Consider the following 27,217-nt stretch of genomic DNA (forward strand, 5'->3'; position numbering starts at 1 on the left):
AAGGAAGCAGTAGGTGCTGAAAATGTTTGAGCAAGGATATTCTTGGGAGCATTGTTTATAATCACCTCACATGGAAAACAATCTCCTGTCCAGTAAAAGGGGACTGATTCATTGACTGGATTAATTGACAGCCATTGGGATGAAGCCACAGAGAGATCTTTATTGACTTGACATATGTTTGTGTTCTATCACGGAGAAAAAACCCCAAACTTTGTGTAAGGTGTATATATAGTACTGTATGATTAGATTTTCTTCGTGTGTCTAAAAGATGAAAAAAATCAGGAAAGAGGAGTCTGAAATGCTAAGAGTGCTTTTTCTGGGTGCTGGGATTGTTGGCGCTGTTTACTGTCTTCTGTGAGTCCCATTTACAGTGTAAGTCAGACCCGTGGCGCTGGACTATACATAGGGACAAATCTGGCTCCAAGAGTTTCTAGCTCTGTGACACTAGGTCCTCTGGTTATTGTCTCGGGGTCGGTTTCTTCCTCTGAGATTTGGGGATGAATCTAGAACCACCATCATAGGGTTGCTGTGAAGAATTAATAAGCTGATACAGAAAAGCTCCTAGAGCTTTGCCTCGCACACTCTAAGAACTCAGTCCATGTTAGTTATTAGAGCTGCTTTTTTTTTTTCCACTGAGCATGTGTTACTTTTAGAGTTAGAAAGACAATGAAGACAATTGGGAAAAGGTTTCCTTTTGGGAAAAAAAGCAGACTTCAATACAGAGAGGACAAAAGGAACAGTTATTCCCAGCGGGATTCGAGGTAATGATGGAAACACTTAACTTGGATGCCTACCATCCCGCAATAGAAGCTTCTGACCATTTCATCTCAGAATGAGGTCGGCCTGCTAGAGATCTTTAAATGCCAACAGAATCGGAAAGATGCCCAGTGAATGGAAATTTTTTCTAAAGAGCTTATTTTATTCTTGAGCTGATCTTGAAAACTGTGTTTCTTCCCTTGTGAAACTTTTGTGATTTCAGGCGTGTTTTGGCCTTCAATCATGGCAGTTTTCCTGTTACTATTAATGGCAAGCATATATAAGGAAAAACTGAATTTCGTGAATTCTTCACAGTGGCTCCGACGAGAGCTTGTGTTAAATACCACGTCTCGGGGGAGGCCGGGCCCAAGCGCGCCCTCCGTCCCCCCGCCATCTTCCAGGGCCCCCGCCTCAGCCCCCGAGTCCTGCTCGCGCTCCCACCTGTGGCCCTGGAACCTTCCTCTGCCGCTGAGCATCGTCCTCTACTGTCTTCTGCCCGGCGCCTCTTCTTTCCCTACTCCCGTTTCTATGGTTCTCTTCACTTGCGTTTTCGCTTTCCATTTTTCCATAGCATTTCTTTCCTTTAGAGAAAACGAAAACCAAGTCAAGCCACCACCTCTTCCTGTGGTCACTGGCACCTTCAGGAGGGGTGCTGCTCGTGTCCCCAGCCACCCTCCCAGCCCCAGAGTGGTGGCCCGAGGAGCTGGTCGGGAGGGTTAGGGCTCCCCCAGGACCAGCTCCTTGCCTGGCTCCAGTGGTCCCCACTGGCCCTGCCCCACGTGGCCTCGCAGGGCGGACAGGGTGGCTGTCCTACCTCCCAGGCCTCTTGGGGCTCCCCCAGCACCGGAGGGCCCAGCTTCCGTCCCCTTCATCCCCTCGGCAGCTCCAGCCCCTCCCCCACACGAGGTTCCTTGGTGGGTAGCCTGCAGACGAGGATGCTTCATGCTCCTTGTCTCTAACTCAGCCGAAACCTCCGGTGCTATTTGCCCTGCTCTCTTTAACTCCCAAACCACTAATGTAAACACTCTACAGTTTAAGAATTTCCCGGCTCAGTACATCATACATGACCAGCTTTGTGCCATGTGCTTTAAGCACCCTGAGCGATGAGATTGTAGGGTGACCTTGATAGCTTTCCCCCATCACAGAATAACCGGAGTGGGACATCTGGGTCTTTCTCTTGCCTCTCACAAGCATCCTAGCTCACCTGACTCTCTGTCCCTTGCGGCCTGTTACAAGCATGCAGTGTCCAGAGCTCCGGCAAGATGCAAGGGACACGCCGGGGCCAGGGAACTCCGGGGGCTGGGAGATGCAGCGCTCTCTTCCCACTTTGGGATCTGAATCACCACATCTGGGAGGGCACAGAGCTCAAATTCAGGCTGGTGTCTCTAAAAGAGGGTGCAGGCATGCAGAGCTGTGGAGCAGCTTGCGTCGGGGTGACAGAGCAGGGCCCAGGGCCTGGCCGAGGTGAGGTGGGGTGCAAGGAAAGCAGAGTCCAGCCTCCTTACTGCAGAGGGGGCCAGGGCAGGGAGACTGGGTGGAGGGCAGCTGTTTTGCAAATTCCTGGGTATCCTGGTGACGGTGTCTCCCCAGCACTGCTCAGGCCTGGGCAGGGCTGGACCTGAAGGGGCTGGTGTTTAGGACAGGTGAGTCTGACCCTTTGCCCATGCTGCCCCGGTTTGCCCTCTACCACTAGGGCTTCACACATGCCCCTGTTCAACCTGCTTCTGTTATCTCAGCCAGCCTTCACTCAGTCCTAGTCTCTGCTCTCCTCCCTTCTCTTGTCACCAGGCCACGTGTGCCCCCTGCCCTCCCCAAGTCTACACAAACCTCCACCCCACCCGAGGGCATGGTCACACACCCCTCCCTGAAACCTGCTCATTTTCAGCCAGGGCAGCGCCCACCCTTGGGCTTGAAGTGTGGTCTTTGGATCGGCTGCATCGGTGCCTCTGGGAGCTTGTTAGGAATGCAGAGTCCTGGGCCCCAGCTTGAACCTGTTCAGTCAGAACCTGCGTTTAAATCTCTGCTGCTGGGCCACCTGTACGTTAAGATTCGTGAAGCGTGGCTTAGACCAGTGCTCCTCAAGCCGTCTGTGACAAAGGACCAGTTTTTTTAACAAAACATTTCTAAGCTGTCACAGACCAGTACTTTTGTAAAATACAGTAAAAATGAATTTGTCAAAAAATAAAGCCTAAAGCATACGAAGTAGAAGCCTCATTTGATAAAATTAGATTCAGCAGACGCCAGCTTACTCTTTCCGGTCACAAAGGCTTCTCGGCGCTGACTCTGCCCGTGTTTCACCGCAGGTGTGTAACATGCCGTCCACTGACCACTTTGAGTCGCCCCGCTCTAGGCCATTTACTGTCATTTTTCTTCAAGTGATTGATGCCCATCCTGAAAAGCCTGCCTCTCCTTTCTGTGACCGTGAATCTCTCCCCTGGCTCAGATTTGGCTGTGCAGTTCAAGATGCATTTGCTAATTATTTAAGATGTAGCCCCAAGCCCCCTGTGACCGGGATGGTCTCCCTCCTGCCCTCCAGCTACTGTCCACCCTGCTCAGTGCCCAAAGCAGCTGACCTTCATGGGCAGCATCTGTAGGCTCCCTGCCCTTGGGCTTCTGGCAGAGTTTGGCCAGTGGAGGGTGCACACCCGTGCTCAGCTCAGAGGGCGGGAGGAGCGGGACTGGGGCGTCTGTTCCCTCATCGATTGCAGCATCTCAGTTCTTCTGTTGAGGGGCTTGGCTCCCAGCAGGCAGCTGGCTCTTACAGCAGCAGCTCTGTCCCAGCTCTGGTATCTGCTTCCTGCCCTTGGGGTCCAGGCTGGGGAGGGCTCTCAGATGCTCTTAGGTGTCACCCCTGCCCACTTATCTGTAAATGTGTGCTTGTGAATAGCTGCTTTATGAAACTCCCATCGATTGCTTCATTCTAGTGGGCCATCTGTTTCCTGCTGGGGCTGAGTGACACCAGCACTCTGACTTGCAAAGGGTGCTTTTCGACTGGTTGAAATTTAGTAACCACCCCCCAACCCCGCCCGCAGTTCTCGTCTCTGAAAGAATGAAAGGAAATTATTGAGAAGGTGCCTAACTACAATTTTTTAAAGTACATATAATGTAAATGTGTGAGGGGAAAGGAGGGAAGGAGGAAGAGGGCTCAGCTGAATTATGACTATGAAATAAGGAATAACATTCTGTCCCATTCTATAGAGAATGCCTGGTGCATAGAAATAATCAGTGAATATACGTCTAATGGATGGATGAACGAGCATACAGAGAGTCCCTTACTGTATCTGCCCAATTGACATATGTCCCTCACACACCAAAAGCTGTACATATATGTGCAACAGACAGTAGAATATTTATTCCTTGCAATTTGGAACATACTGAAGACATAGTGAAAAAGTTGGACTTTTGGCCACTTACGTTTAGAGTATTAATCGAAATATTTAGAAAAAAGGGTGGTAAGAGGGTGTGTTGCCCTTTTCCTGGTAGACACCCTTGTGAGTCTTAGAAAATTCTTCATTATTTGCTTCATAAGATGAAGCAAGAGGCATAACACCTTGCTTCACAAGATGAATACTTTAGGACTGAAAAACCTTAAGTTTTATGGCAGCTATACGGTGAATTTAATGCTTACATACTTCTGCTAGAAACCGTCCCAAGCACTTTTCAAGTATTAAGTCATTTCGTTCTGACTACAACCTCATAGGGTAGGTTCTTGTTCTCTAGATGAGGAAACCGAAGCTCAGGGTTGTTATGCAGCCTCTGAGTGCTACGCACCCTGTGACTAACGGTCACAGGTGAGCAGGTGCCCGCGTGGTGTGGTGCAGAGCTGGCCTTGGATGCTGTGTGACGACACTGCCCGTGGTGCTCCGTTCTGTCTGCTCTTGCTCTGTGAAACGCTTGTGGCCCCTGTGGGTGTTTGGTTAGAACTGTGCCTCTCCCCTTCTTGGGATGTTGTCCGTCACCTTCCAGAGCATTCCCCTGTGAAGATCCATTTGTGAAATCCCTTTAGTTCCTGAAGTAGTCCTGCTTCTTTGGGGCATTAAAAAACAAAACATACGAACACTGGGATCCTGTTTCCTCTTTATATTGGCTACTAGAAGCAAATTTATGGCTATACCATGCAATTGTATAGAGCTCCATGACCTGCATTTTGTGTGCAGCCCTATTGTGGGCTCAAGATTTTGTCACTGCTGATAATTTTTCTTTCACTCCTTTTTTTTGGTTTGTTTTGGCTCTTTGATGATTACATATTGCTGTTTTCTTTACATCATTTAGGATTTAAGGCTCTAAATCCCTCCCCACCTTTTTTTCCTTAAACAAATGGGATGTAGATGAATACAAGCAGTATGTTAACAAAACGGGAAAATACTGTCACTGTCTTCATTCCAGTCATACATTTGGTTGCCACTTAGAATAAACCATCAAGATGTGTTTTATCCGACTTCAGGATTATCCAAAGCCTGAAAGGTTTGTATATTCATACAGGACTATTTCTTATTTTATAGTGTTAATGATATTTTTGAGTCATTTCGAGAAGCACAGTGAATTCTGTAGAAGACACTCAGGCTTTGTAAGCTGGCTGTGGTTCAGTTTTCAGTTTTGCTTCTTTCCAAGCGGGTTTTTGCCAAGAAGCTCAGCATCGAGCCGGTGACCCAGCACCAAAGGCTATTTGAAGTGCGCGCCAGGTTAGAATTTTCCTGCTATGATGCATCATGGACAGAGAACCTGCTTTTACTAAGCTATTTCCTTTTAGAGCTGATTCGATATTTTTTCCCCCTTGAGCAAATACATCCTTTAATTATAAGGCCTCATTAGCTATTGTACTGTGTCATTCCCAAATATTTTTTTCTTTTGCCTTAAATGTTTCTAGTGACAGTAGGATAACGATGTGTGTTGATAGCTGAGAGTGGGTTCGTGTGTAAATATATGGGGATTCATCCTGAGCATCCATACCATGACTCATAGTGTCTCCCCAAGGCATTCTTTCAAAAGACCCCCGCCCACCCACGTTGTACCTCATCCTAGCCGTTATTTTTACTCTTATTAAATAGCTGACTTTGGAGAACAATTGGAGCTTAATGAAGCCCGTTCTTTGTTGAATGTCTTGCTCAGCGAATTATCTTAGAGAAGACAGACTTGCACAGATAGCTTGTACTTTGGCTCCCTTGAACATACTTATTTTGTGCCCCGAGCTGGTCTGTAACCACAGCGTGGAGAAGACACAGTCCATGGCAGGAGAGACAGGGCCAGCTTTCTGTGGAGATGGTCTGGCAGCCGTGGGCACAGTGTGATTTCAGGGTGGAGGGCAGGCTGTCCACCAACCCCTGGAATTCCTTTAGCTGAGGAGAAAGCTGCTGCACGGCTCAGGTTGCTGGGAGAGGTAATACATTGACTTAAAACTCACTGGAGACCAGGTTTCAAGTGAAAGAACACTCTCTGCTCCTCAGCCAGCTCCCTGGCGGGTAGAGAGCAGGGCACAGGCTGGCCCTGAAGCAGGGCAGGCAGGGGTGCGAGAAGATGAGGTCCGGGAGGAGTGGGCAGAGCCTCCCGTCGCCAGGGATAAGTGACACCACGCTAGGGACACGCAGACCCGGAGACTGAGGCAGAACGTCCTCACAGCCAGGTGACTCTCTATATTCCCCCAGTTGCTGGCTTTCTTGAGCTTGGCACACACAAGGGGCCGGAAAATCAGGCTGTGTGGCAACTTCTGGCGCTGGCAGAACCACCCAGGGAGGAAGGATTCCTTGAAGAAAGGACCTCACTCCCTTCTGGCCCTGGCCGGCCCTCTAGCTGCCCGAGACAGCAGCGTCGCTGATTGCAATGGAATGAGACTTGGAATCAGACGTGGGCTCGAGTCCTGGTCCTCGCTGTGTGACCACGGACACAGTCTGCGTCTTCTGCAAACTCCAGTTTCTCCATCTATGAAGTAGGGAGGATATTAATGCTGATACACTAGGGTTATTGTAAAGGCTACTAAAACAGCAGTATTAGTACCGGGCACGTCCTAAATCCTCCTCCTCCTCGCCCTTACTATTGTTGTAATAGTTCTACCTGACAAGTCTTTCTTGCAGCTGCCGCCTTCCCCTCCTTTTCTTGCAACCGCAGCCATCTGCTCAATTTTCCTATGTCTTGACCCTGCATTTCCTCCAGCTCAGGGCGCTAATCCCAGTCCCTCAGGCTGTGGGGCTAAGTCGCAGCCCAGGGGGCAAAGCAGAGGGGCCTGGGTTTCTGGCTCTGTGGCCAAGCTGGGCTGGCCAAGAGCTGTACTGGGGCCCCACTGCCACCCGGCCCCTACACCACACCTTAGCAGCAGGGACCTCTCCACCTCGCCTCTCCTCCCCCAGCATTTATGACGGGACCCCTCCCTGTATATTCATGTAGGATTCTGGGATTTCACATGCTTCCTGTGGAGTCAAATGCATGAATACAGAACCATTGTGCATCCTGACAAGTGTAACCACCATGGAGGGAGGTGTGACCTCTGCTTGGGGTGTTTTGGGAAGACTTTGCAAGGCAGCAGCCTTTCCATTCATCTTTCAAAGATGAACAGGAGTTTGTTGGGCCAACATGGGGCCTTGGTCATAGTGTGACCAACTGTCCCACTTTGCCTGAGACTAAGGAAGCAGGATTTTCATTACTAAAACCGGGCCAGTCCCAGGCAAACCAGAATGGTTTGTCACCCCTACTAGTCCATCATGACGATCTCTCTGCATCTTAAGAGACTTGTTCTCTTTTACCAGTTATCCGAGAGCCTGTAGATAACTGTGGCTGGGACCCTGATATCAGTTCTAGAACACAGGGCGACTTCCTGCCTGGAGCAGCTCTGGCACTCAGAGTCTCCACCCTTTTGTCCCCCTCCTTGTGCTGGGACCCGTCTTATTACCTGCTTCACCTGGGTCGGGCTGTTCTTAGGTCAGTGTTTCTCAAAGCTGGTCCTTGAATCCCTATGCTAAGAAAGGGGACCCAAGCTTGGGGCTTACTGCCATCTTAAAATTCTTAATAATTTTACGTTTGAATCTGTGTTTTAGAAGTGAAGTCCAATGGGACCTTGGGGCGTGTGCTGCCTCTCAGACAGGTTCTCGACCAGCTGCTCCCCAGTGGATGGCGCGTCCATATTCGAATCCTCCCCCTTCCTGTCCCCACCCTGCCCCGCTCTGGCTGGGGTCTGGGAGGGTTGGCTGCGTGCACACTGTGCAGAGGAGGAGGGGCAGGGCAGTGCCTTCTCCATCTCAAGCTGGCAGAGTGATGGGTGACTTGACAGGGACAAGCCTCTCACCTATCCTGCATCTAGGTACCAAGCGCATCCCAGGGTGGAGGTTCCAATCCCTTGGGCATCTTCCGTCTGTGTGAGTTGGGCGGTGGGCCTATGGGAAGGGGATCTTGACCTCCTTGCTCTTGGCCAGGGCACAGTGTGTCCCCAGCAGCCATCGGGAGGGGATCCTGGTGTGTGCATGGCCAGTGGTGGAGTGGGGTCCCCGTGAGGGTCTGCGTTCACCCTTGCCCAAGGGAGTGCAACATTAAATAGCAAATAAATGCTACCATGATAGGTCAAGAGAGACTTGAAGGCAGTTAGAGAATCACACTGATTAGAATGGAGCCTAATGGCATCCTTAGTTGTAAAGCAGAAGGCAGGTGCACAGAGCTTCTTCCTACACTGATTTTTCTGGAATGGGGAAGAAAAAAGCAAGGATTTCCTTTTGGAACTCCCTGAACAGAAACTTTCATTCTGTTGGTGAGAAAGCCCTCACATGTCCACCCTCAGGCCTTTGCTCCCTCCCTCCTGCACCAGAAGTTTCAAGAAGTGACCAGTCATGGGCTTGGCTTATGGAAAAGTCTTGCCATCCTGAAAGGAACATCAAGAAAGGAAGAAGCCGGAGGTTATGAGGACAGGGGGATATAAGGCAGGCACAGGATCAACCCATCCAAGTGGATCTTTTCAAGCTTGACAAGCTTTCCCAAATTTGGGGTGGATTTGTTCCCTGAGAACCATCAGTTGAATTGCAGTTCAGGTGGAAGTGGTCCTCTGTCTTTGCAAGTCAGGCAGTTAATGGACCTGCACGTCTTAGCCAGGACTAATGAGCTGGAGAAAAACCCATCTCAATCGCTGGCTGCCCAAACCACAAGGAGACCATTCCTCCTGGGGAGCCTGCACCCGCGGGTGTTTGCGTTGGAGTCACCTTCTGCTCAGGGAGCAGAAGGTGACTCCTGCTGCCTGGAACCAGGATGCAAGGAGCTCATGATCGTCTCTAATGGTTCCTTGAGATTTTTGCCAAGTCGCTTGACCAGAACAGGTGGCCACGTATATTTTGTGATTATCAAAGGCTGATGTTCCATTTAGTTTTGTGTTGTTTATCTCCTTGGGAAGCAGTTGTTGGAGAACTTTAGAGACATGGTCCACACTTCAAGGAGGTGAGCTAATCATATCTCTGAGCTCACAGCATGCTGTGGAGTACGCCTCTCTCTTGCTTTATTTTTCTGTTTTCCCACCCCCTTGACAAGAACCTGCTCTGGCATCTTTGCTACTTAACCTGAAACACAGTGGTGCTCTTAAGAAGTGCCCACTTCCACGGACGAGGCCCTTGCATGTGCGGGCTCTGTGCCAAGTGGTCTCCAGGCATCGGTTCTTTAACCCCTCACACCAGCCCTCTGTGGTGCGTGGTCACCGACGCTTCTGTCCGTGTAGAAGTGGGTCCACTTGGGTGGTGCTGCTGGCCTCTTTCTGTCCCCGCTTCTGGATGGTCAGTGTGGAATCAGGAGCTGGTCGAGCACAGCTCTGCCCCGTCCCTTGAGAGCAGGCGTCCTCTCAGACTCACACAGGCCACCCACCCCGGGACATCGCACCTGCCGGGCGCAGTCCACAGACACCACTTCAGTCCTCCAATGTCTGCTTCACCAGAAATAAAAACGATACTTTGTCCTCCTTACCCTTGTTCCTTTGTCTTCTCAGTTGATTCTGAACCAGATAGGGAAGAGGGGTGCTTTTTATTGGTCTCTTTCAAAAACTCCAACATTAAGTACTAATATTATTCCTTTTTACAGATGAGGCACCAAGGCACAAAAGGAGCAGGGCATTGCCCAGAGGGCACAGCTTGGAACCTGGAGCCAGACATTCTGGCCCAGGTCCTGCTTTCTCAACCACTACAATACACTGCCTGTAAAATGTGAAGTGTTGTTTTATGTGGTTATATGTGTGTGTATCTGTGTATGAATGTGAATGTATAAATATATTGTAATACATACAACGTGTTCATACAAATGGGCCATAACATCTTCCACATTCACGCGCTCCATGTTATGAAGGTTCATTGATACTGTGTGTATATCTGTTTCCTTGCTTCTCACCTCTGCAGGGTTGGTATTTGTATGGTCATTAGTGAGGTTGTCTTTCACATTGTGAATTTATTTAATAGAATTATTGCCTGGGGGGAAGTCATATATAGGTATAAATGAGATGTGTGCCATAAGTTACATCAGATGTTTAGAACTCATTTTGCATCTTTTTCCTAGAATAACATTATAAATAAGAAGCTCTAAGCTATGCCTGAAAACCCATTTAGTCCCTTGTGTGGTTAATATTCCACATTTAATAGCTGTCGTATTCCACATTTGCAGGACGGATACTATAAACATTTTGGTACAATCCTCCCCGCTCTGTGTAGCTTTGGGTGCAGGGGGAGGAAAGGGGCCTGGATTGGAGCAAGGCTTAAGGAAGGAAGACGGGGGAGGATGAGAGTGGAGGAGGGGGCACAAGTGGGTCCTCGGGAAGTGAGTGGGGGTGGGCTGTTGTGTGGATGAGGAACTTTGGGGCTCCATCCATCCTCCAACTCCAGACTCTCTTTTCCAGAAGGCCTCGCCGCTCACCCCCGTCAGCCCTCTTCAGATCCAGACGCCATTCCTGGCGAGGTGGCCCGATTGCTCTTAGTGGGATGTTCCCTGCTGGCGTGGAAGGTGTTCTTCCCTTGTCAGTCCCCATCTCCGCCAGTGGGCAGAGCGGGCATAAGCTGCACCCCAGCCTGCCAGGTGTGCCTGGAGCTGATTAGCTGGGGCCCTGGGCCCAGTCTCTCTGTTTAACCTGCCTGCGGTGGTGGATCTGTCTGGCTGCCCTGACCACCTCCCTGCTGGTGTTCCACTTGTCGCCCCCCTGGGGCAGGCTTGAGTCCCTGTCCTTGTTCCTAACAATGTCCTACCCAGAGCTGGATTTCAGGAAATTGAGGCTCAAAATTTGGCTCACTCACCTAAGATCACTTGAGTCCCTGCCCATGCTGAGCGAGGCACAGAACCCACCCAGGTCTCCTGATGTCCAACAGCCCAACTGCTTTCCGCTGCCCAGCCACCACACCTCATCCCATCTGCTCTGACCCTTCACCTCTGGCCTCCCCATTCCCTGTGGCATCACCCTAACATGTATTTGCCCTGCTGTGAAGGCCTGCTGGGGTCATGTGAGAGTCAGAGCATTTACGTGGGAGCGTTTGGGACCCAGGAGGCCATCCCATGTCCAGATCTGAGAGTTCAGCTGGGGATGCATCTGTTCATCCCAGTGACAGTGACTTTGAGTGTCCCATTTCATGTGAAATAAGGGCAGTCATTAGGGTTTTGGCCTCATTAGGGTTCTGGTCAACTGCCAGCATCACCCTGACTGGGGCCTGCAGCTGCATGTGGCCCGAGTCCTCCTGCTGCGGTTCGTGAGTTTGCAGGATCATCCAGCTCACATTCCACATTCACAGGCTGTGTGCACTCGAGCCATGAGTATTTACTGAATTACTGCTGTGATGGGTGTTTTAATCCAGGAAGCATGAAACACATACAACTCACCAGAGGCAATGAGGGCTGCGTTGAGACCTGCAGGTTCCACAGGCACCGGCAGGCTCCCGGGGGCAGGGTTAGGCTTTAGCTGGGTCGAATTGAGTTGAGGTGGATGCATGGTGTCTCAAGTGGAGATCAGTTGGACTGTCAGGTCTGAAGTTTATGTCAGAAGCCTGGGCTAGAGACGTAAATCAGAGTCAGTGGTGCAAGATGGAAACAGCGTGGCGTGAGATGAGGAAAGGCTGAGCGCTGAACTCGGGGTGATCTGGAGGAGACGTGGGAGTGAGAGGCGAGGAAGGGGGACTGGCCGGCGCCCCACCCTTTGCGGAAGTGTGGCTGCGTCTGGGAGAAGGAGGTGGGTGGAGCTAGACGAGGGTTTGGATGGAAGAAGAGGAACTTTCTTATCTTTCGGGTGGAAGAGAGATTTAAAAGCTGATGACTGGAGGGTATTATGCTTAGTGAAATAAGTCAGAGGGAGAAAGACAAATGCTACATGTTTTTACTAATAGGTAGACTCTGAAAAAATGAAACAAATGAACGAATAGAACAGAACAGAAACAGATTCACAGATACAGAGAACCAACTAGCAGTTACTACAGGGGAGAGGCTGGGGGGAGGGACACATGGGAAAGGGGATTAAGAGGACAAACCACTGGGTATGAAATAAGTAGGGCAGAAAGATGTAATGTGCAGCGCAAGGAATATAGCCAGTGTTTTACAATGACTTTATATGCAGTGTGATCTTCGAAAATTTTGAATCACTATGTTGTGCACCCAAAACTAATATATTGTAAGTCAACTGTACTGTAATTGAAAACTAAATGAATACATAAAATAAAAGCTGATGGGAAGGATCCAACTGAAGGCAGGAGGGAATGGGACCCAGAGCGCGGAGGGAGGAGGCTTGTGCTCCATTTGTCCAGAGGGAAGGTGGGGGGGATGTGCAGATGAGAATGCCGCGTGGATTTGGGAGGAGAAGGCAGGGGATTCCTTTTTGATGGTTCTAATTTTACCAGTGAAAGAGAAAAAGTCACCTTCAAGGGTGGAAGGAGAGGACGTGGGGTAGCGGGTGAGGGTTGAGGATCATGGAGAATCAGGCTCAGAAAATGGGCAGAAGCCAGGGAGACTGCACAGGCAGAAGCACAGGTCCCTCTGTGAGGACGCAGCTGTGGCTGGACACTGGTTGCCGCAGCTGGTGCTGACACACGGCCAGCCCGGAGCCCGGACTCTGGGCTCAGGACGCCCCTGCTGGGTCAGCCACTGTCCCCAGAAGCCAGACTGGGGCTGCTGAATTCCTGTGTCCCTGCCTTTTTGTATCACTTGCTCTAGGTGTAAAATCTCGGAAGGGGACATCCAATTTGCTGAGTCCAGATCAGGCATCCATACTGCCTTCCTTACCTGCCGGGGGCCGGAAAAACTGGCATTTTCAGCTTCTAAAATCAGAGGTGCGTTCTGCTCCCAGCAAGATTCATATGTTGGGAAGGGCATTAGGAACCTCAGAAATCCAACAAACAAAAGACGAACACCTCCAACAGGGCCCCTTCTCCAGCCATATTCTGATGGCAGGTCCAAACTCCCACCTGGAACGGGCGTGCTCTTTCTCCAGACGCACGGTCTCTCCCCTTATTTGGGTTTGTTATTGTGACAACCAACAAAAGCCCCCAGACAGTGACACCATCCCCTTTGAGAACTACCATACGAGGGGATTTTGTGTTCAGAAAGTAAAGACAGCTTTTGGCCTAAGGACAGGTTCTAAGATGAGTATTCACTTTATAGCCCAGCTGATTTGAAATGACACTTTAGGTTAAAGCTTATTCCAAAAAAAAAAAAAAAAAAAAAAAAAAAAATGAGAGAGAGTGGATATGCTGACTAATAAAAAGGAGTATGCCGAGTCAATTTAAGTGACCGGCATTATGCACAGCTGCTGTCAAAAGGGTCCCTCCAGTGCCCTGTCATTAGTAAGAGCCTTGGAAACACAGCCAAAAGGATAATTTTAGCCTTAGGTAAAACTCTGACTTAGCCATGGATGCTAAATCTTAAGAAAGATGTAACAGAGGGAGAAAGGAGCAGATATGACAACTAAGTAGGTAAGGACCATTATGGGTGCAGACCAAAAAGGATAGTACCCTCTAAGGAGAAAGATGTTGGCCAAGGAGGAGACGGGAACATTATGGAGGGTGTGGACTTATTTATGAAAAATGATGATAACATCATTTAAAATATGACTTAGGATAAATCCTCAACATTGAGAAATATTTTGTTGAATTTTATCTTGGTGCAAGTCACTTGTAGATATCAATGATTTTTTAGGAGTTAAGTTAAAAAAATTTAGATAACATGGTTGCTAGTTACTAAAGTTGAGTTAGTTAAATCTCTTTGCCTTGGAAGAACATGATTAGAATTTCCCTTGTCCTGTATCGTTTGTCAGACAAATTCTTAGGCTATTTATTAGTTCAGTGAGTGAACTAAATGTCATGCCCAATTTTATTATAAATTATCAAAGAAAGCGTGAATGAGGAAAAGTGAGTTTTACAAGGAGAACTTGGTCCTGGACAAAAAAAAAATTCCCTATCAGTAGAGGGTAGCTGTAGAGAGTTGGATAAAATACTAGACTTAATTGTGAAATTGAGCTCAGAGTTCTTAGACTCCAATGGGCTTCAGCTTATTTAAAGTCACCAAATCTATTTGTAAATTGTTAGTCGTAGGTAAATGCTCTTGAGTAAAGAATGTGAGTTTCAAGTTCTGCCCTTTGAGTCTACCGAGGGAACAAGGACTGAGAACCATGCTATGTCTTCAGTCACTTTTTTTCCTTCAGAGTTAAAAATTCATAAGTCATAAAATATATGCAAATGATTCATCTTTTCCCCATCTTTTGATTTTTTTTTCTTGAACTCTTCCACCAAAAAAAAATAGTGGGCTTGTCATTTTCCAAGTTATTGGAGTGATCTGAATCTTTAGACTCTCTTTTAGTTCAGGGTTTTTATCTGTCAGGCTACTGTAGTTATCTTTAATGAGCAAGAGAGATACTTTAATTCTCTTTTCCTTTCCAGTTCCTACCGTAATCCTTGCCTCCTGCTGGCTTGAATATTAATTCCGTAAAAAAGCACCTAGGGAGATGTGGGGCTGGTATTTAAATTCTGGGCAGGCTGTCGTGAGCGAAAATGGTGGAAATCTGTGCTACTTCAAAGGGTGGGAGGAGGACTTACGAGAAAAAGTTTTTGTCAGAAACATGTAGTGGCCAGAACTTGACAGCAGTGCGGTGGCTTGCTCTCAAAAGGAGATTCTAGGATTAAGGTTCCTACCCTGGGTGAGAGGTTGACCTGTAAGTTTCTGGAATGATCTATCGCCCCGCCGCAAAGGTGAATGGGTGCTTTTGGGGAACAGTAGGAGTTGTTGAGGGACACAGGGACTTTCCTTCCAAGCACACTTTTTTTTTTGAAGGTGGCTTAGGTAATTAGGTTTATTTATTTATTTTTATGGCGGTACTGGGGATCAAACCCAGGACCTCGTGTGTGCTAAGAATATGCTCTACCACTGAGCTATACCTTCCCCACCCAAACACATTCTTTCTGATGGTGCCAGGGTCTGGGTTTTATAGCGTAGGGTGATGGTAAAGCCACAAGAAAGAAGTGCTCTCACCGAGCCATTGGCCAACGTGCTGCTCTTGGGACCAGGATTAAAAAGGATCTGTTTTCTGGCCGGCTGCATTGTTTTTTCATCACTGGTCTTGATTGTTTAATGAGAATTGTACTTCATTTTGTGAGAAGTTTTCAGACAAGGTTACTAAGATTAAGTTCATTTTCACTTGATCTCTATTTTTCCTTCTCAATTAAAAAGTTTCTATAAAATTAGCTCATTAAATAAGTTTTTCAAATGGGCATCGGCCACAAAGGGAATTTAATTGTTTGGTTCCGTATTTTGGAACTTATTTTTCATAACTTTTATTTGTATTTTTACATGGAGAGTGAGAATGTTTATAATTTAGTTAATAAAAACTGTTTCAAAATGTTTGTCTGTGGGTTACTTATTAATGACAAAGATAAAAAGATGACTTTATAATGAGGGAATCTAGTGGACATCTTCTTAAGCTAGTGATCAAACAGCATCACCAATAATGGGACAGCCTGGCATCCCACACTCCCTGCCATGATGCCATGAGAAGGGCATGTCTCCAGGAAGTAATCCTGCCAGATTGTTTACCCTGAATCAGATCATGAGAAAACCATCAGATAGATTCAGACGGGGGACATTCTGTGGTAGAAAGATGTCCATGTCACGAAAGACAAAAATCGTGAGAGGACTGCTCCATATTAAAGGAGACAAGAGACTTGGCAAGTAAATGCTGTCTATAAGCCTTGGTTGCATCCTGGATTGGAAAAGTACAATGGGTTTATTAGGAGAATTAGGGAAATTCAAATATGGACAGTGTGTTATCTAAGATTTTTGTATAAAGGGTAACATTTCTTAGGCATCAAGACATTGAGTTTATAGAGGAGAAATGTCTGTGTTCTTGGGAGATACATGCTGAAATATTTAGGGCTGAAGCACAATGATGTCTCACACTTACTTTCAAAGATTAAAAAAAGCGTATGTGAGTGTGTAGATAGAGAGCATGAGAGGAAAAGTACAAATGTGGCAAAATGTTAACATTTGGTGAATCTAAGTGAAAAGTTTAGGTTAATCATTGTATACTGTTCTTTGAGCTTTCCTGTAGGTTTGAAAATTATACAAAATTAAAAAGCTGGAAGAAGCAAATCAGGAAATGCTGCATTGTTTATCAAATTCTAAAGCTATGGTAACAGTTTTATTTTACATTATAAACTTAGACTTTTTTGGTGGAGAGTGTGCCGTTTAGTTGAGTGAGACGCTAATTTTGGATGTGACTTTAAATACATTTGCATAATATTTTGCAATATCACATGTCCCATTTGTTGACTTCATTTCAATTCAACAGCATTTATTAAGCACCTACTCTGAGGATGCAGGAGTCATTAAGACACAAAGATGTCAGTCTAGTGGGAATGACAGATAGGAACAAACATATACCACAGAGCATAGTAAGTGTTCTTTTAGATGCAGAACGTAAACTTTGCATGAAGTAGATATTATTATCTTTCATCTGTGTACTTAAACATCTTTTATGATTGTTTTATGTTATTATTTTATGGACAAGGAAATGGAAAAGTCTCAGAGTGCTTCAGTGATGTGCTTGAAGTCACGTGGCTAGTGGTTCACAGAGCAAAGATCTACTTCAGGCAGTTGGTGCTCCTGTTCCCTCAGCTGTGCACCTCCAAGCTCGGGCACCAGACGGGGACACTTGGGCGTTCCCCTACGTCTCTGTGCTCGCCCCCCAGTGCTCGTCCACGAGCTCGGTGGTAGGAACCGCCCTGTCTCAGCTACTCCCCTCGAATGGCTTTGGAAGTCAAAGTGCCTCGCGCTGCACCTTTTATGATTATTATCTGATTCGTTAAAACATTACTTAAAAACTACTTTGTCCCTCCTCCTAAAAGGTCATCAGCAAAGTGCAGGCCATCTTCGCTTGTGTCAGAAGCACGTGGAGAGAGGATGGGGACTCAGTCCTTCTCGGTCACTTTCTCCCCCCTTATCTTAACTCCCAAATGTTATTTCTCTGAAAATACACAACTCAACCTTTGCTTTTCTGCTCCTGGTGACTCCATGGCCTGGCGTTTTCTGATTTCACAAAGGGCTGTCGTTCACATCAGTGAGTCTCAAGTGTCGCTCATTCGTGCTTTGAAGTATTTTGAGTGATCGAAGGGCAAACATAAAGTAGCTGATCATAGATGTTTAAGAGAAGGAGCCATTTAGAAGCCCTATCAGTTAAAATCGTCAAGTAGGAGAGAATAAATCCACACCTGTTGGTTTAACACACATGAACCCACTTTGGAGGCCACTCTCTCCAGCTCCCAGTGCCGTTTTGAATCTGTACGTCTCCGGGGGGATTTGCTGCAGAGCCGGAGTGCTTGGCCAGAACCCACTGCAAGTTGCACCTTGGTAGTGGGGACAGAGAAAGCACGGAGCCCTTTAGTGCAAATGGACCCAGAAAGAGCGAAATGCAGCCTCCTGGGAGTCAGGCCATGTAAACAGGTGCTGAGGAACCAAGTTCCTAAGTTCTTAAGACAGACATGGGAGGGGAGTATTTTGGAGTGGAAAGTCCTCTTCATAGGTGCTGGAAGATGAGTTGGTGGAATCCGGGGACCTATTAGGTCCAGGTGGCAGGCTCAGGTAACAAGCAGAGGGACACACCGCAGCATGTCTCCCCCTGCAGCTCAGGTGGGATTTTTTTTGTGTATATATATATTTTTAATTGAAATATAGTCAGTTTACAATGTTGTGTCAATTTCTGGTGTACAGCACAATGCTTCAGTCATATATGAACATACATATATTCATTTTCATATTCTTTTTCACCAGAAGTTACTACAAGATATTGAATATAGCTCCCTGTACTGTACAGTATGAACTTGTTTACCTATTTTATATGCATTAGTATCTGTAAATCTCAAACTCCCAATTTATCCCTTCCCACCCCCTGATGTGGGATGTTTAACTACTATGCTGCTTTAAAGGGATCAGACGTGATCTCAGAACAGGATGAAGGGAAACAGAGAGGTTTCTTCTGAGCCAACAAGGCTGTTTCATTTATGAGGATTTGCTGTAGCAGAAAGTGCATCTCTGGAAACCAGTGCACTCAGATAACCACTGAGATGTGTTATCGCATAGGCCCCTGCCTCCAGGCTCCCTATAGTGGAATCTTAGCATGTTTGGAACTTCTTTGACAGTTATTTCTCCCAGGATGAAACAGTTCCAATGTTAAGGATCTATTAGGCTCTGTGGCAAAGCTAATGGCCAATGAGGAGAGAATACAAAGTTCTGGATTTTCACACCTGCAAGATATGGGCACATGATTTCACCTCTCACACTTTCCTCATCTGTAAAGGGGGGTTAATGAAATCCCACTTTTATTGTGAGAATGTTTGTGAGGTGCTTAACATAGTACCTGGAGCATAGTAACCCTTAGATCACACACTACTAAATAAATAGGTTTTTTTTGGGGGGAGGGCATGCTATGCTTATAGGATTTTGATGGAAGAGGTTAAGAATGCTTTGAATAATTCCTGTATCCAAAATGTTTCATTTATGTTCTCTTATTCCTATATCTAAAAGCAGTCTTATTTTCATGTGGTTTAAGAGAGAGATGCAGTTTTAAAGGAAATATATTTGTGCTGATTTTCCATGCTGGGAGTTCATGGATTTCCTATGAATTCCTTCACTAGATAATAATGGTACTTGTCTTCTGGAAATTATTTCTCCTACCTTTAGGCATTGCTTTATGGATTTCAGAGTACCTTACAATTCCTGATTAGTTTTTCTCAATGAGGTTGGATAATTTTTTCCAAGGATGGGTAGACAATTTAGGAGCATTAATCTGAACCCAGGGAAGCAGATTTTTCAAGATCAAAGAGCAAGTATTTGAGCCAGAACTGGTTGACCTTAGGGTTTTCAGTAACTGGTGTGATGGAGAATTAAGCAAAGGAGCTTCTTAGAACAAAGGATAATCTGTGTGACCAAGAGCAGTGGTTCTCAAAGTGGGGTTGAGAACCCACGGGGGTCCCAAGACCCTTTAGGAGGTCCACAAGCTGTGAGGTCTTTCTTTTTCCCATTACAGATCTATGTGGGGCCAGATTTTCTTCAAATTTTATTTAACCAAAAAACAAAATGTCACAATTTGAAGAGGCAGCTATGAGAATCCTGCTGTCTTCTATGAAGGCACACATATCTTTGCATCGTCCTGGCCGTGGGCCAAGAGTGATGAGGATGAACAAGGAAATCAGTGAGAGGGAGAGAAATGGAAAAGAGGAGATGAGTGGAGATGGTGTAGGGAAAGAGGTGCTTTGCTCCACCACGCAGCCACGCAGGTCTCAGTTCTGCAGCTGTGAGCTCTTCAGGACCTGGAGCCAGATCCGTGTCCCTCCCGGGAGACACTCAGGGCTGTGCTGTCGGCTCTTGGTCCTGGAAGAGCTTCGCACACGATGACTCTTGTTTGCCATCAGACTTCTCTGGATGTACAGACTTGAAGATGCTAGGTAGGCTGGTTGAAATTCACGGGTATAATGATTGAGGTGTGACAAAGATTAATGTCTAGATTTGGTGGAGAAAGAAAAATGACTATTTTGTTTTTGAACATGATTAACTTGAGAGGGTGCACTCAGGTAGAGATGTCCAATCGGCTGTTAGAAATGGGATCTGGATCTCGGGAGAGGTGTGGCTAGGTGTGTCGCCTTGGGAAACAGCATCGGATAGAGTTGGTGGAGGGTGTGGATAGACGAGGCTACTTGAGTAACTGTGTCTCCTTTGCTTCATCAGCTTTTCCACGTGGCCTATGTTTTAATCAAATTTGCAAATTCTCCTCGCCCTGATCTTTGGGTCTTGGAAAGGTCTGTCGACTTTGGAAGCACCTACTCACCTTGGCAATATTTTGCTCGTAAGTAATCCTGCCTACCATGTCATGAGGGATTTGAATTGTTTCAACAGATCAAGACTATGGATTTAACTAGAAAATTAGTCTCTCAGTGTGGCTAGTCAAGGGGCTGGTCAGTTTTAACTTTCCAGGTGACCTCAGAACATCCCCATTCCACAAGCATGTGTGCATGGATTCCAGGGATACACATGCAGAACTGGGGTTGAAATAATCTTTTACGATAATGGTTCTTGCTGCAATTTAGGGGGAAGCAGATACCTACAACTGGGCCATAGCTCCAGTCTGTTTCCTTTTATGTAAAATTAGAAACTAAATTCTGTCTTTACGGATCCCACCTTTTGCATTACTTACCTTGACTGCTTTATCTTCTCTAATGAAGGGTGTCCGTGTCTCTGAACCCTGTGATGAATTGAGGTGGAGAGGAATTTTGCTTTCAAAGGTGTTGGGTTTTCCATGAATGCTCCTTTGAGGGTAAATGTGCCTAATGAGGAGTGAGGATTTAGAACCATATCTCCAGACATTCCTGTTGAAAGTCACGTGGCCTGAAATGGCTTCATGTTTTCTTTCATGAATTAAGAACCTCATCCTAAGTTTCTGTCTGAAAATCTTACGTGCTTTTCTGTTCTTTCCATTTTCATATATTTTCTTAAGGTAACAAAAGATTTCTTAAGAGATTTACAAGATGATAATATTTTATTTTACAATATTAAATCATTTCCTTCCCAGATTCTAAAGTAGACTGTTTGGAACAGTTTGGGCAGGAGGCGAACCTGGCTGTCACCCGGGACGATGATGTCCTTTGTACTACTGAATATTCCCGGATTGTGCCGTTGGAAAACGGTGAGGTACGTAGATTTGGGAGGCCTTGAGAGGTAAGACTCAGATATGAATATGAAGATACCACATTTTTCATAATCGTGAAACTTGCACTTTCAAGGAAGTCTAACATAGACCATGATGGAAACTGGTTCTTGGGACTAAAGGGTAAAGGAATCACATCGAAGACTTTCCTAGATTGAGTTGGGTTAGAAGTTCTTTATTTTTTTAATTGAGGTATAATTGATGTTGGAAATTCTATTTGAGGTCTCTGATTTTCCTCAGGAAGTCAGGATTCTGGATTCAAAGCCCATAGGTCTTGAACTCTCTTTTCTGGTGGGATATTTAGAAAGTGGATCGCTGGTGATTGTGGTGAGGACCTTCCACTGCTTCACAAACACATCATCTCCTGTAAGAGTTAGGAGATGGGGGGTTGGTGGCAGAACTAATCCTTGATCCTTTTTGGCAGGATAGGGGTCTTCTTAAGGGAGAAAACAATTGCTGTCTCTTTGGGGTTGCGTGTGGCCCTTGTGGAGTCAGTCAGGCTATTGTTAGGGAAGATGAGAAAACAGAATGAGGAAATCAGAGAAGAATTCCATGCAGTGAGTTTCAAATGAACGTCTTTAAAGCATGCCAGTCTCATTCTCTTAAGGCAGAGAGATCTTTCTTTTTTTTTTTAATCGAAATATAGTTGATTTACAATGTTATGTTAGTTTCAGGTGTACAGCAAGGTAATTCAGTTATTTATATATATACACACACACATGTATATATTCTTTTTCATATTCTTTTCTATTGTAGCTTATTACAAGATATTGAATATAGTTCCTTGTGCTCTGTAGTAGGTCTTTATTGTTTTTCTATTTTACATATAGCCTTGTGTATATGTTAATCCTAACTCCTAATTTATCCCCCGCCCGTTTCCCCTTTGGTAACCATAGTTTGTTTCTATGTCTGTGAGTCTATTTCTGGTTTGTAGGTAAGTTCATTTGTATTTTTTTTTTAGATTCCACATATAAGTGAATTCACATGATAATTATCTTTCTCTGTCTGACTTAATATTCACTTAGTATGATACTCTCCAGGTCTGTACATATTATTTCATTCTTTTTAATGGATGAGTAGTATTCCATCATATATATGTGTGTATATATATATATATATGTATATGTACACACACCACATCTTTATCCACTCATCTGTCAATAGACATTTAGGTTGCTTCCATTTCTTGGCTATTGTAAATAGTTCTGCTATGAACATTAGGGTACATGTATCTTTTTGAATTACAGTTTTCTCCAGATATATGCCCAGGAGTGGGATTGCTGGATCAAATGGTAACTCTACTTTAGTTTTTTAAGGAAACTCCATGCTGTACTCCATAGTGACTTCACCAGTTTACATTCCCACCAACAGTGTGGGAGGGTTCCTTTTTCTCCACGCCCTCTCCAGTGTTTATTATTTGTAGACTTTTTGACAATTCTGGACATTGTGAGGTGGTACTTCATTTCAGTCTTGATTTGATTTGCATTTCTCTAATACTTAGTGATGCTGAGCATCATTTCATGTGCCTGTTGGCCATCTGTATATACAGAGAGATCATTCTTGAGCAGCTGTATCCGTATCTTCTGGTGATGGGTGAGTGGCTCATGGCTCAGATGGCTGGGACTTGGGCTTCATCTCCTCACGCTTTAAAACAAAATCTGAATTTTGTATAGATTTTTTTTTGTCTCCTTCACCATCAACTTTAGATCCAGAGAGTTCCTTTTTTCAGCCTCATTTAGGTTTATAGATTCCTTTAGCTTTGTTTCTTTGATGCAGCTTGACAAAAATTGTTTCCCTATATTTATAGATTTTAACATTGTATTTTCAACATTTCATAGTGTTGCAGTCCCACAATGACCCTGATAGGAAGAACAAAGGGTTTGTAAATGAAGTGACAGCATCTCCTGAGAGCTAAGGTTTTGAGAAGAGATTGTCAGAATTTGGAACTAGGAAGAGAAGGGAAGATGGGACCAGCAGTAATATTTTTAGACATAAACATCCACACAGCCACCTGCAAACATCTAATGACTCAAGGAAACCGAGTGTTTCGGGGCATGTGAGTTATTTTTAGTTTACTTGCAGCTACATTTTGACGAAAGGACTTTTTTCTCCTCTCTCTCTCCCTCTCTGTGGTTATTTTAGGTTGTCGTGTCCTTGATAAATGGTCGTCCAGGTGCAAAAAATTTTACTTTCTCTCACTCTCTGAGGGAGTTCACCAAGGCAACAAACATCCGCTTGCGTTTCCTCCGAACCAACACCCTTCTTGGACACCTCATCTCCAAAGCGCAGAGGGATCCAACGGTCACCCGGCGGGTGAGTAGTGCTTTTAAATGCCAAGATGGCAGCTTTTGATATTTTTCCGCTTTTCAAATAATGGCCTTGAACTCTTTCAAGTATTCTTTACAGCCAGTAATGATGTAGGCACAGGAGTTGTTCTTGTCTGAAATATTAGGTGTAGGTTAGAAGTTTTGTTGTTAAAGACAAATCATCATACTCAGAGAAGATGAAAGACAAAAGATGACAGCCAGCCTGGTATTAGTCACTGTTTATAAGAAATGATCCCTGCGTCTCAGAGGCTTAACACAGTAAAGTTTCATTTTTGCTCAGTCACAGTCTAATGTGGGTCAGCAGGTGGGGTCAGCCCCACACAGTCATTCATGGAAGCAGGCTGCTTCGATGTAGAGGCACAGCCTCCCTGTAGGACCTCAGGGTCCTCCTCTGCATCCCCTGCACCTGGTCAGCGGATGATGGAAGAGAGAAAGTGTCGGGAATACTGCCTTCTCCTAGCCACACAGCTTACTTCTATTGGTGGGAACTGCTCTTGGAGCCCCAGTGAGATGCAGGAGGCTGGGTAATGTAATTGGGCCAAAGCAGAGGAAACCTGGGTATTGGGGGGCACTAGTTCCTCTACTGTACTGGATGAAATCTCTCACTCTCAGTGTCAGGCCAGGACCCTGTCTCCTGGGCACAGAGGGAGCCACACAATAAATATCTCGATCTCCCTCTTCTCCCACCCTCTCATCTCCTCCCAGTGTCTCCCACTGGCCAAACGCAACAGGGGGCCAGAGGGAAAGAGACCCTTGTCACCCCATAAAGTTCAGCCCCAGGGCAAAGGGCAGGGTGGATAAAGGTGGAGCGTGGACCTGGAAGGGTGAATGGAAGATGCAGTGTACCTTAGAGAATTTGGCTTCTGATGTAGGTAAGTCAGAGAGAGAAAGGTTCAGTTTTGCTACAGTTTTGATCATTTTTCCCAGAGAGGCCAGTCATCTTGAGTGTAGGTGGCCTGTTGCCTTCATTTTCAGCCCCTGTATTGCCCTCTGAGCTGCTGTACGTGGGAACTACAGCTGCATCCAGGGATGGAATTTACAAGGGAGAGCTGAGCTTTCGGACCAGTATAGCCAGGCTGCCTTTCCGTTCCAACAGGGGATCTGGAGCCTCGCCACAAACGTACCACACCACCTTCTTTTTTCCTTAATTATCTTTTTGAGGGTTGCAAAATTGGTACTCGTATGTATGTACATTTCTTTTCATTTACGTGAACGTAGTCTTCTCTATTAAGTAATTTTTTATGGTGTGCACCACACATATAATTTTGACACCCCTCCCCCACCCCCAGTCCAGGGGACCAGAATACTGGCTGTCCTATCACTTTGCACTTTGCTGCTGGGGGAGCTGATGGAGTGCTTCCCTCTCTTGCTGCTGCTGCCCCTAACACACGTGGGCAGAGGCACCTCCACGGTGCTCAGCATGGAAGCTTCTGAGTGTTAACTTGCCACCGAAAGTCCTCTAATCCTGAATTTATCCATGTTAACAAGAGGGGTTGTTAATGCCTTCGCACTAAGTAAGACGTTGCAGGAAGCTCAGACACTTAACAGCGTTTAGTGAGGAAGTCAGGACAGAGCCCCAGCATCGAGTAAATGGGGAGGTTTAGGATGACTAATCACAACAAAAAGATACAAAACCCCTCCTGTCGTTGTGAATTCCAAGACTGTCTCACTGCCACATACTCTCACTGGTGGCGCGATCTCAGTAAGAAAGATTATTTTATGCCCCCTGAATTCCTTGCCGAATCTTGTGCCTCTCCTGCCTCGCCTGAGAAGTCAGGGAGCTGGCGGACGGTGCCACCTACTGTCACGTGGAGAGGCCTCCCACACGCCAGAGGTGTGCCTTGTTGAGACGTCTGCCTGTGTGATCTGCCTGGTTTAGGGGCCGAGACTTCCCCAGGTCTGGAGCTCACTGCCTGGCCCTTGGCTCTGTTAACCTTAGCTAACAAGGCTTCCTCCACTGCTGGTGGACCTGCCAGTCTTGGCACCATAACTGATCCACCTTTGTGATTAGTCTCTTCTTTCCTGGAGCCTACACACTTAAGTGCAAAAATTTTTGATAGGAAAAATTATTTTTTTGGTAAATAAATACGTCTAATTTATGGAGCTCAGGTTTATATTAAAAAAAAAAAGAGAAACTAGGAAACAGTCTCTTTCCAAGAGGCTAGAGGGTGTAATTCTTTTCCAAAGTAATTCCCCTCCATGCATTTAAAGCATTTGCTTTTTTTAAAAAAAGTGTGCTATTAAGTTTGATTGGGGAATTTTTTTTTTTTGTAAGAAAAGTTACATCCAAATGCAGGTCCCTTTTGTGTTGGGGGAGGCTCAAGAGTACAGGATGAGAGGATAGCAGGGTCAGTGCAGATGTGTGTTACAGATTAGCAAAGGCAAGTTGAGGTTGGGGTTTGGTAAAACTGACACGTTCTGTATTTTCTGTTCTATAGTATTATTACAGCATAAAGGACATCAGCATTGGCGGGCGGTGCGTTTGCAACGGCCACGCCGAGGTGTGCAATGCCCACAACCCTGAAAACCTGTAAGTACGCTGCACAGATTTTTTTAGCTTTGCTGTGACTACGTCTATTTGTTTCAGTGGACGTTTGCATCTCATTAAATATTTCTAAGTTCCTGCCCTCAACAGGAATATTTCTGTGTCAACAAGTAGGTGGAGTGTGTGTCTCCCCTCCTCCAGCCCCACGCTTTCCTCTCACCCCCAGCCAGCCCGCAGCAGGCATAGGTGATCGGTCACAGCACGACGGATGGTCTGGAATGCAGCCACCCATCGCCCCCTCCCCTCACCCCTGCTCCAGACCTGCCCCAGGCAGCCACAAACAATTGAGTAGAGCCGGCAAGAGAAATAAAACTTGTCTGTCATCTATGATCTAATGGAATCAGGGATATATGTTTTCAAATCCTTTTTCATTTCTTTATCCTTTTTTTGGGTGGGGAGGGGAGGAGATAATTGGGTTTGTTTGTTTGTTTGTTTGTTTATTTAATGGAGGCACTGGGGATTGAGCCCAGGACCTTGTGCATGCTAGGCACGCACTCTACCACTGAGCAAACCCTCCCCTCCACTTTTTCATTTTTTAAAAATTGTGGTAAAATATAGTACTATAGTTTACCCCCTTACCCATTTTTAAGTGGGAGTGATTTAAGTGCAGTGGTGTTCAGTGCATTCACAGTGCTGTGCAGCCAGTCTCCAGAAGTCTTTTTCATCTTGCAGAACCGAAACCCTCTAGCAAATAAATAGCAGCTCCCCATTCCCTCCTCCCAGCAACCCCTGGCAGCCACCCTCCTACTTCCTGTCTCTACAAATTTGACTATGCTAAGTGCCTCACAGATGTGGAATCACACAGTATCTGTCTTTCTGTGACTGGTTTACTTCACTTAGCACGATGTCCTCACTGTGGCATGTGCCAGAATTGCCTTCCTTTTTAAGGCTGGATGCTATTTTGTTATGTAGACACCACATTTGGCTTATCTGTTCGTCTGTGGGTGGACACTTAGGTTACTGCCACCTTTTGGCTATTGTGAATAATTCTGCTATGAATAGGGGTGTAACTCGTTTTTGCTTTTAATTAAGGTATATTTCATACACAATAAAATGCATGAATCTCAAATATTAACTGCTTGGCAATTGTATGCACCCGTGATACTACCACAAGAAGGATTACTTTGAAGGGCTGGAAATTACTGGATGCTGGATACAGTAATAATTGTTTCTCAGTGTTGTATTTAAAGTCTGCCATTGCCCGTGAGCAGCATTGACCCGGGGTGTATTTTACTGCTGGTCAGATTCAGGTTTGTGCGTCCCTAGGCCTAGCTTCACGTTCAGGGAGAGGTGCCAGCTACCAGCTTACGTGGGAAGTTCGTGGAGCCCTTGTCCCTGACCAGCGACACTCCCGAGTGTTGTCAGCCCTCCTGTGGGGACCAGGTGGTGCTCCCTGAGACCGCAGTGTGACTCCATCAATGACTAGCC

At 46.0% G+C, this 27,217-nt stretch overlaps 1 protein-coding gene across 1 annotated transcript in view; it reads left to right on the forward strand.

Annotated features, from left to right (window-relative positions):
* Positions 1-27,217, forward strand: part of LAMA3 (laminin subunit alpha 3) — a 198,143-nt gene that overhangs the window by 21,035 nt on the left and 149,891 nt on the right. The window contains 4 exon segments of the mRNA XM_032467526.1: positions 19,942-20,059; positions 20,783-20,901; positions 23,060-23,230; positions 25,683-25,774. Coding sequence (XP_032323417.1) covers positions 19,942-20,059; positions 20,783-20,901; positions 23,060-23,230; positions 25,683-25,774 — 500 coding nt within the window.

The sequence above is a fragment of the Camelus ferus genome, chromosome 24 (assembly GCF_009834535.1).
Source record: "Camelus ferus isolate YT-003-E chromosome 24, BCGSAC_Cfer_1.0, whole genome shotgun sequence".
NCBI classification, from domain to species: domain Eukaryota; kingdom Metazoa; phylum Chordata; class Mammalia; order Artiodactyla; family Camelidae; genus Camelus; species Camelus ferus.